The 16,408-nt window shown below is 44.3% G+C and overlaps 1 protein-coding gene across 2 annotated transcripts in view; it reads left to right on the top strand.

Moving 5' to 3' along the window:
* Nucleotides 1–16,408, top strand: part of PRKCB (protein kinase C beta) — a 328,287-nt gene that overhangs the window by 128,108 nt on the left and 183,771 nt on the right. For both annotated transcript variants that reach the window (XM_040458748.1, XM_040458747.1), the window contains exon 2: nt 3,894–3,976. In XM_040458748.1, the coding sequence (XP_040314682.1) occupies nt 3,894–3,976 (83 nt within the window). The remainder of the gene's footprint in view (nt 1–3,893; nt 3,977–16,408) is intronic.

Raw genomic sequence — 16,408 nt, 5'->3', positions numbered from 1 at the left:
GCTCAAGAAGGCTTCAAGGTCACAGAGCCGTCATCATGGCAAATTTGTCCAGATGTCATAAGTCTGGTTCCTGCAACTGGCAATCCTACTGCCCAGAGATAACCATCCCTGGCTTCTGTTGACCATTGTTCATATATTTCTCTTGGCATTCATAGACATATAGGCCCAGAGCGGGACACACACGCGCGTGCGCACACACACACACACACACACACTGTTTAACACAAACGTCTTTATACAAAGTATATATGACTCATAAAATACAGTAACTATTAAAACAGAAAAGGGAGTAAGCAAAGGAGAAAGAAGTTGCCTCCTTTGGACCTCTTCTTGATTCCCAACCACGAGGATTTAAAATTTTTGCATTGTGGAAAATACCAAACATATATGAAAGTAGACTGCTTCAGGCACCTGGGTGGCTCAGTCGGTTGGGCATCCGACTTCGGCTCAGGTCATGATCTCGCGGTTTGTGAGTTCGAGCCCTGAGTCGGGCTCTGTGCTGACAGCTCAGAGCCTGGAGCCTGCTTCAGATTTGTGTCTCCCTCTCTCTCTGCCCCTCCCTTGTTCATGCTCTGTCTCTGTCTCAAAAATAAATAAAACATTAAAAAAAAATTAAAGTAGACTGCTTAGTATAATGAATCCTCATGTGTCCATAATTCAGGTTCAAATAATGATTAGTCATGACTAATTTTTTTTCCCCATCTATAACCCTTCCCTCTCTATCTCCTTCCTGTCATGCTTAATTATTTTAATTAAATCATTTTATCCATAGAGATTTCAGGATGTAGCCTCAAAGATGAGGATTCTTTAACAAAAAAATAACCACATCAAAAAATTTTTAATCCCCTATCCATAGCAGTAATTCCCTCTTATCATCACAAAGTGAATGTATCCATTTTCCTGATTATTTCATTATTGTCCAGACTAGTAACTTATTTAAACTGGGATCTAAACAGGGTCCACATATTGCATTTAGATGATAGATTTCTTAAATCTCTTTGAATATATAAGTTGCTTCTGCACCCTACTCTTTACTTCTTGCAGTTTTTTTTTTTCTTTTGGAACAGTTTTAATTTTTTTTTTCTAATGCTTATTTATTTTTGAGAGAGAGACAGAGTGCGAGCAGGGGAGGGGCAGAGAGAGAGGGAGACACAGAATCCGAAGCAGGTGCAACAGTTTTAAATATACAGAAAACTTGGTAAGAAAGTACAGAGAGTTCTGGGGCGCTTGGGTGGCTCAGTCGGTTGAACGTCCAACTCTTGATTTCCACTCAGATCGCGATCCCAGGGTCATGAGACTGAGCCCTGTGTTGGGCTCCGTGCTGAGTGGAGCCTGCTTAAGATTGTCTCTCTTTCTCCCTCTGTCCCTCTCCCCTGCTTGCACGCTCTCTCTCTAAAATAAAAAATAAAAAAATTAAGAAAGTACAGAGAGTTCCCATATGCTTCCTCAACGCTATCCCCCCTCAGTTTCTCTGTTATCAACATCTTGCAAATGAGATCAGACAGAGAAAGGTAAATACAGTATAATCTCTTTTTAAAAAATTTTTTTTCAACGTTTTTATTTATTTTTGGGACAGAGAATGAACGGGGGAGGGGCAGAGAGAGAGGGAGACACAGAATCGGAAACAGGCTCCAGGCTCCAAGCCATCAGCCCAGAGCCTGACGCGGGGCTCGAACTCGCGGACCGCGAGATCGTGACCTGGCTGAAGTCGGACGCTCAACCGACTGCGCCACCCAGGCGCCCCAATACAGTATAATCTCACTTAGATGTGGAATCTTAAAAACAAAAACAAAAACCAAGTTCATAGACACAGAGAACAATTTGGTTGGTGCCAGAGGCAGGGGATGGAGGTGGTCAAAAGAACTAAGTTCTGGGCGTGTCATGTACTGCGTGGTGATTACAGTTAATAGCACTATATTGTATATTTGAAAGTTACTGGGAGAGAAGATCTTAAAAGATCTCATCACAAGAAAAAATTGGTAACAATGTGGGGTGATGGATGTTAACTAGGCATTTGGGTGATTACTTTTCAGTATATACAAACATCGCATCGTTATTTTGTACACTGAAATTAATAATAATGTTACATGTCAATTATATCTCAATTAAAATAACAAAAGGCCTTAAGGTATTGTTACGAGTATCAAACAAAGTAATATATGTAAAGCACTTAAAAAAAATCTGTCAGTAGTGTGGTACATTTGTTACAATTGATGAGCTGCTGTGGGTACACTGTTAGTAACTAAAAGCACAGTGTATATTAGGTTTCCCACTTTGTGTTGTACGTTCCATAAGTGTCCCCACCACTACAGTATCCTGCAGAAGAGCTTAACTTTTCTGAAAGTCTCTCCTGTCCTCTTTGCAACTACTTTGTTGAAGAAACTATTTGGTTGTCTTGTAGTTTTTCTACAATGTTGTATATTAAAACATTTTTCCTATGGGGCGCCTGGGTGGCTCAGTCCCTTAAGCATCCGACTTCCCCTCAGGTCAGGATCTTGCAGTTTGTGAATTTGAGTCCCACATGGGGCTGTGTGCTAACGGCTCAGAGCCTGGTGCCTGCTTCTGATTCTGTGTCTCCCTCTCTCTCTGCCCCTCCCCCGTGCACTCTCTCTCTCTCAAAAATAAATAAAAATTAAAAAAATTTCTTTCCTCATTGCCTCGCTGTGATGTCATTTAATATGTGTCTCTGTCGCTTGTATTTTCTGTAAATCGGTAGTTGGATCCAAGTGCTTGAACTGATTCAGGCTTGATTATTTTGGCTAGAGTACTTTGGTAGGTGGTGAGTACTTCGTGGTAACTTTCATCAGTAGGCAGGCCGAGTCTTTTTGTGATGTTAACAGCCACTGGTGATTGTTGCCCAGGTTCACTGTATCACTAGGGATAGTCTTGAGCTTTCCTGGCCTGTTTCATTCGCTGAGAATATTCCTTGGAAAGATTCTGAGCTGGCTCCTGCAGTGTGGCATGCGTCCTCCAGGAAGCCACAGTTTGGAGTTTGTAAAGGTAGATTTGAAACACAGCAACAAAAATCAGTTAAAAAAATTTTTTTTTTTATTTTAGAGAGAGAGAGTGTGTGAGTGGGGGAGAGGGGAGAGGGAGAGAAAGAATCTTAAGCAGGCTTCACGATCAATCCCATGACCCTGCAATGGTGACCTGAGCTGAAATCAAGAGTTGGACGCTCAACCAACTGAGCCACCCAGGTGCCCCCCAAATCAGTTTTATTTTGCATACGGTCTCTGACTGCCCCTTCCCCCGAGTGTGTAATTCCCAGGTAGTGGAGCTGTATCATAGATGCGTTTAACTCATACAAGTTCAAATATAGGTATGCATGTATTTGGTTACAAACTACTGTAGTAACAATGTGAACATTGTGGCTTTTTCTTGCACTTACAGTTGGCATTGCTTCTGGGTGAGAGGGGTTACGGGTCTGCCATTTCTGCTTACTTTGTTTTTCTGCACAGCCTTTCCTCTTATGCATGGCAGTCTCTGAGTGTGATTCTCGTGTTTAAAGACATGTATTTCTTATGCATTCTGGATCTAAACATGAGCTGACGGCATCTTGTGGTGCCCAATCTAAGAGATCACATTCTGTTTCAAAACCAGCGCAAGACCAGACAGCTTAAGTGATCTTTGGGGAGGGGGAGGGGTGTCATTTTGAGCGGTTGTGATCTCTTGAACCCCTAGTTTAACACTTTTGCAAGATGCGGCAGGAGGGTACCCAAGGGTTTGGCTTCAAAAAAGGGTAAGGTGTGGAAGCTGATGTCATTGTTTATTTTGGTGTAAAAGCCTTTGCTTTTTGAGAAGTCAGGTTTAATGATCTCTTCCCCCTTTTCCCTCTCTCCCCCCTCTCCACTTCCCTTCCTCCCTTCCTCCTACCCTTATTTTGTCTTTTGCAGTCTGCTGTTTCGTCGTGCACAAGCGGTGCCATGAATTTGTCACTTTCTCCTGCCCAGGCGCTGACAAAGGTCCAGCCTCTGATGTAAGTAATGGGGCGTTGGTCACCTGTCACCTCTCTCAGCCCATAGTCAGTGCCTCCTTTTGGGTAAATAGGAGTATGTTTAGACGCCCCCCACCAAAAAAAAAAAAGTTGGACTTTTTTTTTTTAACATTTATTTATTTATTTTTGAGACAGAGAGAGACAGAGCATGAGCATGGGAGGGGCAGAGAGAGAGGAAGACACAGAATCTGAAGCAGACTCCAGGCTCTGAGCTGTCAGCACAGAGCCGACACGGGGCTCAAACTCACAAACCGTGAGATCGTGACCTGAGCTGAAGTTGGACACTTAACCGACTGAGCCACCCAGGTGCCCCCAAAAAAGTTGGACTGTTCTTATTCCAAGGCATGAGGTGGTCCCTTCAGCCTCTGAGACATTTTTCATTTTAGCAGAAAGGATAAAACAAAGCATTTTGGGAGTGGGGTGTGACTTCCTAGGAAGCCAGCTAGTTCCCCTCTTATGGTTTTGCTAAATGTCTTCATCTTTGGTGGGGGGGGGGGGCGCGGCATGGAGACTGGTGGTCAGATGCTAGATTGTTCCCACTACTGTAAAAATGTAGTCAGGACGGTACCTTACGATGCACTTTATAGAAGTTTGTGAGGGGATTCCTGATACCAGGGCCCAAGAATTAGGAGGAAAGGAGTTTACCCTGCTATGTGTGTCCCAAAGTCTGGCTATTATTGGTGGGGCAGGGGGTCCTGCTGGGTAAAACAGGCAAATAACTTTTATTTTAATCATTATGAACTTATTTTAATATAGATTAGAAAAATGTGTCTGGTAGTGGTTTTTGAATTTACAGTAGGGATGTAAAATTTCCTACCTAAATAAAGGTATTTAGGTTAAAGAAAAGATAAGTTGATTTAAGGAAACTTAATAGTGAATGACTGTATGAGCCCTATAAGGATATGACCAAAGCCTTTGTGGGGGGAGCCTTTGTGGCTCAGTCGGTCGAGTGGCCGACTTTAGCTCAGGTCATGGTCACACAGTTTGTGGGTTCGAACCCTGCGTTGGGCTCTATGCTGGCAGCTCGGAGGCTGGAGCCTGCTACGGATTCTGTGTCTCCCTCCCTCTCTGCCCTCCCCCACCCACGCTCTGTCTCTGTCTCTGTCTCTGTCTCTGTCTCTCTGTCTCTCTCTCTATCAAAATAAATAAACATTAACAAATAAAGCCTTGGGGCTTTGGGGCCCAAAACTTGGGGTACACCGTCGAAAGCCTACTCAACAGCCGTTCATAGCCCTCCCTGTGTTCTTTTTTAAAAATTTTTTTTTTTCAACGTTTATTTATTTCTGGGACAGAGAGAGACAGAGCATGAACGGGGGAGGGGCAGAGAGAGAGGGAGACACAGAATCGGAAACAGGCTCCAGGCTCTGAGCCATCAGCCCAGAGCCCGACGCGGGGCTCGAACTCACGGACCGCAAGATCGTGACCTGGCTGAAGTCGGACGCTTAACCGACTGCGCCACCCAGGCGCCCCACCCTCCCTGTGTTCTTTCTGGCAGATGTCAGCTTTCGTGCCAAAAGCTGAAAATGCCTGATACTTGCCTCTCAAGCTCCCTTGTAGTTAGTGAGTGACCAGGTGATCCTGTTCTGCTCAGTGGGACCCTTGGGGGAGGCCTTCTAGGAAGGACTTTCTGATAAGAGCAGACATCCCTTCCTTTTTCCTGTTGGGGACTTTTGTGGGAGGATATAATGTACGGAGTTGTGGCAGCACCTTTAGGTTAATGAGGGAGATGCACTCATCCCGAGTCGGGGAGAAGAGTGGAAGGAACCTGGGTCATTGATGACACTGGTGAGCTGCAGAGCCAACTCTGAGTTCTCTTCTGCCCGGAGTGCGTATGTGAGATGAGGAACTCCTCTTAGTAAAGTCTCATTGTTAGGGGGCGTTCTTTTCCATACAGCTGAACACGCCTTGGTGGGACTGTGCAGCACGCACACTCTTCCTTTGGCCCAGTAATGAACTGCGTCCCCTGTGTGTGGCTACTACCCCTGCCTCTCTTACTTCGTTCCTGCTTTGGTTCACCTTCCTGGAATTTCCCCCAGTGGCATTGTCTTCATTACTGGGTCGGTCCTTACCCACTTAGACCTGACAGCCGACGGCTGGCCAGTCGTGAGTGGTGACTACCTTCTGTCATTGCATTTGTCGACCAGGGTTGGCCTTCTGTAAGTGGTCATCTGCCGTTTCGCTGCAAATCAGGGACGTAACTGTCGCCACAGCAACATGAACACTCTAGAGCTTGTGGTGACAGTTCCTTTGCTCGGAAACTGTGGTCCTTGGGTTTAAGAACTCCAAAAGTTCACCGTGAAACAACCAAGACTTCTCTGCAGAGAGGAAGATGGGCCCATTCATCACGTTCTCTTACATCACACTTCCTGGCCCTTTTAATGCAATTCCTTCTCTCGTTCCCCAGGATAATAAGCAGGGAAGTTTGGGGGTTCATCCTGGCTCCATTATGCAGCTCTGAATGTTCATGCAGCCCAAGGCTTCAGTCTCACGCAGCAGCCAAGAGGATGATGTTTCCTGTATCTTGGCTCTCTCTATCGACTTTTTTTTCTGTTGCCTAAGACAGACACTCAGCTCAGACTGGTTTATGTGGAAAGGGAAACTTTTGGTCCCCGAAGCTGAAAAGCCCAAGGGTAGAGAGACTGGCTTCAGACACAGTGAATCAAGGTACCAGAAGGAGGTCCTCAGGACCTTTCTCCCTTTCTTGGCTAAGCTTCCTGTCTTGCTACCTGTTTTAGAAAGGCTTTTCTCCTAAGGGAGCGTGAGGGCTGAGATACCTATGGTCTTATGTCTTATCGATGCTGCAGTTCAAATGACAAAGGCTGAGGTCTCATTGTGCCGTGGGTTACTTGTAGCCGGAAGGATGCTGACTGGCCAGGTCTGGTCATGTGCCTACTGCTGGTGTCGAGGCCCCGTTGGCCACTCGGTGATCTGAGCGCCGGGGAGGTGTGGTCCCTCAGAGGAGAACTGGAGAAGAGGGATTGTGTACTGGTTAAAATCTAGACTGTGGCTGGAGCCAGCATTCCTAGGCTCAGAAATGGTGACTTTGGGCAACGTAAAGTACTTACATCTCTTTGTGCCTGAGATTCCTCAGCTGAAAGATGGATAAAATAATACTCTTGTTATGAGTATCCAGTGTGTATATTTATCTGTAGAAGTGTCTGATACATAGCAAGCGCTATATGTGTGAAGGTGATGATGGCGGGTGGTAATGAATAACAGTGAATATATCCTGGGTGGGCAGCAAGGACAGATGGCCACCAAGTGATTCTGAAGGACTCACAGGCCCCCTGCCTGCCACTTGGCAGTCCTTCCTAGGGGCATGCAAGCTCCCTAAGTGGTAGGAGACCCCTGTGCGTATGAATGGAGCAGTGCAGCCATTCATTGCTTTGGGTGTGGGGATGGCAGACAGTACTCCCTGCAGCTAGCATGCATAGGATTTGGCAGCCTACTTGGAATGATTCTATCTCTGGACACAGTTCCAAGAAGGTCAGTTGGCACTAAGGATGATAAATCGGTCCAGACTCCTGAACTGGCTTAACTCAGTTCATTGACCTTTTCCCATCTGTGGCTGGAGACATGATTAAAGATCTGGTCACACCTGCTCGCCAACCTGGCCAGGCTCTCTTTTGGCTGCCTGTAAGAGTCATGCAGTTAGGGAGGGATGCCCTCCTCCTGTGTGACCTTGGAGGACCTGGTGTGCAGCAAGCTCATGGAGCAGACAAGCATAGTCTCCATCTATGCAAAGGGATGTGCTGGGCTCCTTCCTTCTTCTACCCCTTTGCTACTCTAACCCCAGTCTGAGCCAGGAAATATTCTGCATATTAGTAGAACTTTGTGTAGTTGGCATTCTTCTACAGATAGCTCCACATTATGGCCTACTAGGCTACCTGAGGAAACTTGACGAACAGGCTCTGTCCCAGTGACTTTAGTTGCCGATCCAACCATTCAGCGCGAATGGGAAGAGACAATATAATAGGCATCCGCCGGTGGGGGACCTGAAAATATGGCAGAGTTCCTGGGTGTTACCTCTGGTCGTCTGCAGGCATGGTCTTGGTCCCTCCTCATTGGAAGCCCTCGATCCTGTGGTCTCTTGGATTCTGTAGAGAGGTCCATAAGCATTACATATGACATTATAGTTACCCAGCACTTAGAATACTAACCACATACACAGCCTCCCAGGAGATCTTCTTAGAACAAGAAAAGAGGACTTGTCTCTTGGGGCTGGAACTATGGTGAGTCAAGTGAGGTACTTGTCCTGGGCACAAAATGTAAAGGGTTCTTGCCGGTGTCTCTGGATATCTGATGATCTAGGATGGCCCCACTCACATGACTGGCAGTGAGCAGGTTGTCAGCCTGGGTTCCTTGGTTCTCCTCCACATAACCTCTCATCCCCCAGGCAACTAGCTCCGGCTTGTTCACATGGTGGTTTCAGGGTTCCAAGAAGAGCAAGAGAGCATGCCCCAACACATAGGTGCTTTTTCAGTCTGCGCATCATGTTTGATAATGTCCTGCTGAAACAAAGTAGTTTCACGGCCAAGCCCAGATTCAAGTGGGAAAGGAATAGACTCCACTCTTCATGGGGATGGTGGGGGAAGGATCTCCGGTCAGTCCGCTTAGATCCCATTGACCCAAGAGGCCACCACAGTACAGAATTCCTGGAAACCATCACACTGGACTTCGTAAAAGATCCACAGATCTCAGTGTGGTTCAGAGAGTCATAGACAACCTCATACGGGAATGCATCTCATTTTTTCTCTGCCCCAGGTTTCTATAGGATTTAACCATCTCCAGCTACAAATGGGAAGGTAGGTAATTTATTGATCATGTCCAGAGACAATGGTGGTTAGGACTGTGGACTCTATAGGCAGACCTATCAGAGTCTAGGTCCTGACTCTGCAAGTCATTTGGGGAACTTGGGTGTCTCATTTTCCTTTTCCGTGTCTTAGTTTCCTTATCCGTAAACTAGGATATTAGTACCAACCACATGGGTTTGTTGTAATGATTTTTTTTTAAATCCTTAAAATGAAAAAGGGTGAACAACAAACACAGTAGCGTTAACAACAAATGGATTAAAAAGCCATTGCATGAAAGTGCTTAGCACACTGCCCGCCACACGGTGAGCCCTTGGGTACAAGTAGCTAAGGGCATTTCGATTGCTCTGTCTCCCCCCTAATCATGAATGCACTGATAATTCTGTACAGTGCTCCACCCAGAGAATGCCCTTATGAGGTAATTGCTGTCTCCATTTCCATTACTTGACATAAAACCTCAAAGTCTGGAGTGCAATGCTGAGAAAAGAGCCTGGACTTTGGAGCCAGAAACCTTGGTGTCGAATTTCAATGCTGCCATTTACTTACTGTGCCAGTGATCTTGGGAAAATAATTTAAGTTCTGTAGTCCTTAGTTCATATCTTTAAAATGGGGAAAATAATACCTAAATCATCGTTCCTTTTTGGTGAATATTCAGTGAGACTTGAGCCACATCCAGAATAGTGTCTGGCACAAAAAAGGCACTGAACAAATGGTTTCTGAATTATTATTAATACCTGGGTGAGTCTCTCCTACTCAAGAAGGGATGCCAGTTACCTTCTGACCTGTCAAGGAATAATAGCCAATGATAATAACTAATTTTGTTGAGCAGGGGCTCTCTGCCAGGCAGTACAGAAGTTACGAAAGGATTCTGTAGGTTTGTCTAAAGACACTTTCTTCAACATTTTATGGTTTTAGCAATGATTTCTTACTCTTTAGAGTCAAGATGCTGAATAGAAGCCGTTGCTATGTCCTGTATCTTCCTGATTACATCACTGGATCAGGGCAGTTAAGGATGATGCACACTAATATTGCATATATCCTTTTGTGTTTTTATTTTATTTTTTAAAAAAGTTTATTTATTTTCTTTAGTAATCTCTACACCCAGTGTGGGGCTTGAACTCATGACCCTGAGATCAAGAGTTACGTGCTCTACCAACTGAGCCAGCCAGGTACCCCTGCTTTTGTGTTTTTGAATCCGGTCTTTATGAAGAAATATATTAAACATGATAAATCATGAGCTAAATGTTAAAGATTTAATAAAAGGAAAATAGAAGATTTAAAAAGAATGTATATATTAAAAAGAATGTGTATATATATTATATATATAATGTATGAATATGTATAAAAATGTGTTTGAAAATCTGGTTGAAATGGACGATTTTCTAGGAAATTCTAACTTGCCAATTTTGTCTCAAGAAGAAATTGGAAACCAGAATAGGCAAGTAACCAAAAAAGAAATGAGAACATTGCCCAAGAAACTTTTCTTCTCCCAGAATAATAGGCTTCGTGGGTAAATGCTCTTGAGAGGAACGAAGGATTTCTGTACATTTTAAGCTATATCAGATTACAGAGAAAAAGTAAAGCTTCACAATTTTTTTTAATTGAAAGTAGAGAAACCCTACTGAAATTAGCAGTAGGAAAACAGATTGGCTCGTGGGAAGGACATAGGGAATGGAATAAGCTCCAGGGACAAGGGCTTCAGATACTTGGAACTGAGACCCTGTTAATTGCAAGGTGAATTCTCCTTATCACCTGTATCAGTTAGCTTTGCTGTGTAACAAACCACTCCAAAATTTAGTAGCTTGAAGCAACAATCCCTTATTATCTTTCATGATTCTCTGGGCTACTTGGATGGTCTTCTGATCTGAGTCTATTCAGCTGATCTTTGCTGGGCTCTGTCGAGGGTCATTGTCAGACAGTTACTTGGCTGGTGCTGGATCACCTAGGATAGCCTCACTAACATGACCGCCAGTTGGCAGCCTGTTGGCATGGGTGCTTTGTTTGTCTTCCATGTGGTCTCTTTTCCTCCAGTAGGCTAACCTAGGCACATTTACACACTTGCCTAGGGTTTCAAGCACGGCAAGAGAGGGAATCCCCAAAGCATAGGTGTTTTTCAAGCCTTCCTTTGTGGCACACCGGTTATGGCTAAGACCAGAATCAGGGGTGAGAAATAGACCTCACCTCTGAAGAGGAGGAGCTACAAAGTTATACTGCCAGGATGCATACAGGAATGGACGAGTCGTGGCCATTTTGCATTCTGCCGCAGTGGCCCTCATCTGTGCCAGCTGTCTTATTTGCCCTCTGGATCCACTCTGCTTCCTCCCTGAGATACTGACCTGTAAGGAATGCATCACTGGGGGTTGCCTTTCTACCCTGACTCCTGGTTGGGCTCAGCCAGAGGGACCAGTAGATTGGAAAGTGAGGGGAGAGTGAGCTGGGTATTTAACATGGGGTCATCTTGGCTCTACCCTTTGACTAAGGGTTACTCCTCCAAAGGCAGTCTTCTCTACATAATTCTCTCCTTGGGCTCCAGGAGCTACTCTTTGCCCTTGTCCCTTTGCTCTCACTAGCCCCCAGTTACTGCACTATCCCCTATGGCTTCCCAGCACCATGCCCACATCTTTGCAAGTGGTCCTTTTATGAAACTCTCTTAAGCTCTCTTAATTTGGGTATGACATCTGTTCCCTGCTGGGACTCTGACTGGTTTGTCCTTGCCTCATTTGCTCTTATTGTAGATAGGGCACGTCTATGTCTATCAACCTAATGATAATCAACCCTGTGGGAAGATGGAGACCCAGGGGAAGAAGTGGGCTTTCTCCTGCTGCATTTATAATCAGTCTTGGGGAAGAGTTCTGATTGGTTGGTCTTCTGTTGTTGGGAGAATGAGCTCTTACAGTTATCAGGCCTGGATCATGTGACATCCCTGTGGCTCTGAGAGCAGAGTCTGTTATAAGAAGAAGGGTTGGGAAACTTGGGTGGGCTGACAAAATCAGTAGCTACCACATGTTATTATTATAAGCTAGCTTGATCACAATTACCAACATAACCTAATAAAGTTGGCAAAAAAAGTAAACTATACATTGTGTGCCAACTATAATTAAAAAAAGAAAACTATAGGGGTGCCTGGGTGGCTCAGTTAAGCATCTGACTTCAGCTCAGGTCATGATCTCGCAGTTTGTGAGATGATCTCGCTGTCTGAGCTGACAGCTTGGAGCCTGGAGCCTGCTTCAGATTCTGTGTCTCCCTCTCTCTCTGCCCCTCCCCCTACTCTCTCTCTCTCTCTCTCTCTCTCTCTCTCAAAAACACACAAACATTAAAAAAAAAATTTTTTTTTAAAGTAAACTATAGGGGCCCCTGGGTAGCTCAGTCAGTTAAATGTTCGACTCTTGGTTTTGCCTCAGGTCATGATCTCATGGTTTGTGGGATCGAGCCTCTGCATCAGGCTCTGCACTGACAGCATGGAGCCTGCTTGGGATTCTCTCTCTCTCCCTTTCTCTGCCCTTCCGTTGTTCGTGTGCTCATGCACTCTCTCTCTGGCTCTGTCTCTCTCTCTCTCTATCAAAATAAATAAAGAAACTTTAAAAAAGTAAGCCATAGTCAATGATGAGTCTAGATTAACAAATGCTAAATAAGCTATTTAATTGTTGGAATAGACGTATTGGTTCAAATAGACTATTTATTTATTTATTTATTTATTTTAATGTTTATTTTTTGAGAGAGAGAGAGAAGCCAGGGAGGGGCAGAGAGAGAGGGAGAGAAATCCCAAGCAGGCTCCACACTGTCAGTGCAGAGTCCAACATGGAGCTTGAACTCACAAAGTGTGAGTTCTTGACCTAAGTCATAGACTTTTTTTGAATGTGGAAGAAACAATTTAGAAATTAAAATATAGGAACAAAGGGGCGCCTGGGTGGCGCAGTCGGTTAAGCGTCCGACTTCAGCCAGGTCACGATCTCACGGTCCGTGAGTTCGAGCCCCGCGTCAGGCTCCGGGCTGATGGCTCAGAGCCTGGAGCCTGTTTCCGATTCTGTGTCTCCCTCTCTCTATGCCCCTCCCCCGTTCATGCTCTGTCTCTCTCTCTCCCAAAAAATAAAGAAATAAACGTTGAAAAAAAAAATTTAAAAAAAAAAATATAGGAACAAAGATAAAAGTAAGCCAGCAAGGAATTACGAATTCTGAAAAGTATATATACTAAGATGGTAGAAGTGATAGCAGATAGTATCAGTTATCTAATAAATGTAAATGGATTGAAATTCTCTGCTAAAAGGTAAAGACTATCAGATTGGACAAACAATGTATAAGTCTAAGCAATGTATAAGAGAAACGTAAGGCATAGGTTGAAAACAAAATGGGAAGGGGGCCCTGGGTGGCTCAGTCGGTTAAGCGTTTGACTCGATTTTGGCTCAGGTCCTATCTCATGGTTCATGAGTTCGAGCTCTGCATCGGGCTCTGTGCTGACAGTGTGGCTCCTGCTTGGGATTCCCTCTCCCCCTTTCTCCCTGCCCCTCCCTTGCTTGCATGAGTGCATGCTCTTTCTCTCTCAGAGTAAATAAACATATAAAAAAAAGGAATCACCTGTCCTCTTAAATATAAATAAAATGGGCAAAGATATACTGCAAAAACGTACATAAATATAAAGCATGGTCTTAGTAATAATGTCAAAAGAAAGAGGACTCAAGCCGCAAGCATGAACAAGAGGAAGAGGAGGAAAAACGTACCCTAATATATTACTGATGAGTGTGTAAATCAGTATAATCCTTCTCAAGAGAAAATTACCCACATGTATCAAAAGACTTAATGACTTTTCTTTGACCTAATAATTACTAAGCCTAGTCCTTTGTACCTAAGAATTACAGTTTTAGAAATTTTTGCTGAGGAATTGCTTAAGGATATGCACATATAGGTAGCTAAAGTGATATTCATTGCGTCAGTATTCATACTAACAAAAATTTGGAAACTTCCTAAATGGCTGCCAGTTGGGGTTTATGTAAGTAAAGTGTATCCCAAATTTGGTTGCTGCACACTTACTAAAATGTCACAACATCTGGGTAGCCTGCTAACAACTGGAAATGTTCTTTCTTAAAAAAAAAAAAACAACAAAAAAACTTTATTTATTTATTTTTGAGAGGAAAAGCATACGCACCAGTGTGCGAGCCGGGGTGCAGGGAGGGCAGAGGGAGAAAGAGAGAGAGAATTTCAAGCAGGCTCTGCACGGTTAGCCCAGAACCCGATGCAGGACTCGAACTCACAAACCGTGAGATCATGACCTGAGTGGAAACCAAGAGTTGGACACTTAACCGACTGAGCCACCTGGTACCCACAGCTGAAAATGTTCTATGTCTCGATTGAGATTGTGCCTATAAAGGTGAACACACTTTTCAAAACTGACAAAACTGTCAGCTTAAAACCTGTACGTTTTCATATGCAGCTTATACTTAAAAAGTCACAGTGATTAAAATATTATTGACATGAGAATATAGTCATTATATCTTACTCAGTGAAAAAGGCAGACAGCAAAGCACTGTGTATGGTATGATTGGCCAGGAAATAGAAAAATACACACACATGCAAAAACAAAAGGCCACATTTTCTGAACATATTCTGGCGTCCACTTGTCAGTTCTGCTCACTGTCTTATTCCAGACTGTCGCCTGCAGAGCTCCGGAGATCACTTTGGGGTGTTCTTTAACTGGTTTCTGCGCCTTGCTTGTTTTGGGTGCTACTTCACCTCCAGTGTGGACTCAGGCTTCCCACTTAATTCAGTTGAAATCAAATGTGAGTGATGGCTTGAGGATACCTGTAAGCAGTTGCAGTTGCTTCTGGATATGGTTACTCCTGAGGTCATCCACCGGCTGGGGGCCAGCTTATCCCCCAAATGAGAATCTTCAGATGCCCCTGATAAGATTCCGGCCCCTGACAGGGGGCGCCTGGGTGGCTCAGTCAGTTAAGTGTCTGACTTTGGTTCAGATCATGATCTTGTAGGTCATGAGTTTGAGCCCTGTGTTGGGCTCTGTGCTGACAGCTCAGAGCCTGGAGCCTGCTTTCGATCCTATGTGTCTCTCTCTCCCTCTCTCTCTCTCTCTGCCCCTCCCTGCTCATGCTGTCTCTGTCTCTCTGTCTCTCTCTCTCTGCCTCTCTCTCTCTCTCTCAATAAATAAACGTTAAAAAAATGATTCTGGCTCCTGATAAATCTGGGCCAATTCATCTTTGGCTGAGAGAAGGAGGGAAGTCCTAGCTCTGCCATAGTCTGAGGTCCTGCCCACTTCCCACCTACATTGGCTGGTCTTCTTGGCTCAGATAGAGCAACATAACAGTGTACTCCATGTTTTTCAAAGTCTGGGTTGTTAAGTCTCACATAACACCAACTGGGGACCCCCACAGGTGAGCTCTAATGATGCTCCAAGCCTGTCTAGCTCCTTCCAAGAGGGGAAACAACAGTTAGGGTTCACCATCCCTCTTGGCATCATGGTAAGATCTCACCATCACATGGACCAAAGAAGGCCCATCTGTATCTCTCAAGGACAAATAATGTCAGGTGCAGTTCAGTCTGAGCAGTATAGGAAGTCTGTCTTTTATTTATATCTATTACCTATCTAAATCTGAAAGTGCATCATTGTGCTGAAGATACATTCAATTTATGTTATGTAACATTGCAGTCTGTAACTTCTGCATTCACGGCCAAAGTGCTCAGTAACCAGAGTGTGTGTTACCAAATGCCAAAAAGATGCCTCACAGGGAGGCTTGGAGGTGCTCTGAGAGTTGGCCTGTTTAGCTCCGAGGCTAGGCTTTCATTAAATACCCAAAGAGCTGTTGTATAGATTTTTTTAAATATAGATTCAAATGACAGAATCGGGACTGGGGACCGTCTATTTTGGCTAAAGAAGGGCATCCCAAACTGACCAACCAGTTGCTGTATAAGGATATTAATTTCCCATGTTGGCAGAGCTAAGATCAGTTGCTATGGATGCTATATAGGGGGTATCTGTGGTAGATGTGAGTTTCTACCACATTGGTGGTTCTTTTACTGGTGTTGTTTGGCTGTGTGCAAAGGAAACCATCTTTGGTTAACTCAGATTAGAATTTATTGGAAAAGATATGATGTACTTTAAAATTTTTTAAAATGTTTTTATTTATTTTTGAGACAGAGAGAGACACAGCATGAGCAGGGGAGGGGCAGAGAGAGAGGGAGACACAGAATCCGAAGCAGGCTTCAGGCTCCGAGCTGTCAGCACAGAGCCTGATGCGGGGCTCAAACTCACAAACTGCGAGTTCATGACCTGAGCTGAAGTCGGACGCTTAACCGACTGAGCCACCCAGGCACCCCAAGATATGATGTACTTTTAGAGAATTGGAAGAAAACCTGAACAATCAGACCAGCTGTGTCTCATTTTGATTCTTGTGTTGCTTTGGTTTTAAATTCAAATTCCAGAAGAGTATTTATTTCGTCAAGTTCAAGTTACCTAAGTAGACCTTGGCTGGATCTTTATAGTGTTCCCTCCAAGTCTAAATACAGTGTAGGTGGGATGGCTTTCAAAGGAGAAATGAGGCATTGCTACCAAAATAGATAGATAGATAGATAGATAGATAGATAGATAGATAGATAGATA

The sequence above is a fragment of the Herpailurus yagouaroundi genome, unplaced genomic scaffold, assembly GCF_014898765.1.
Source record: "Herpailurus yagouaroundi ecotype Mexico unplaced genomic scaffold, PumYag 222, whole genome shotgun sequence".
NCBI classification, from domain to species: domain Eukaryota; kingdom Metazoa; phylum Chordata; class Mammalia; order Carnivora; family Felidae; genus Herpailurus; species Herpailurus yagouaroundi.
Note: the sequence above shows the minus strand (reverse complement) of the source record. Positions and strands in the feature narration are given on the sequence as shown.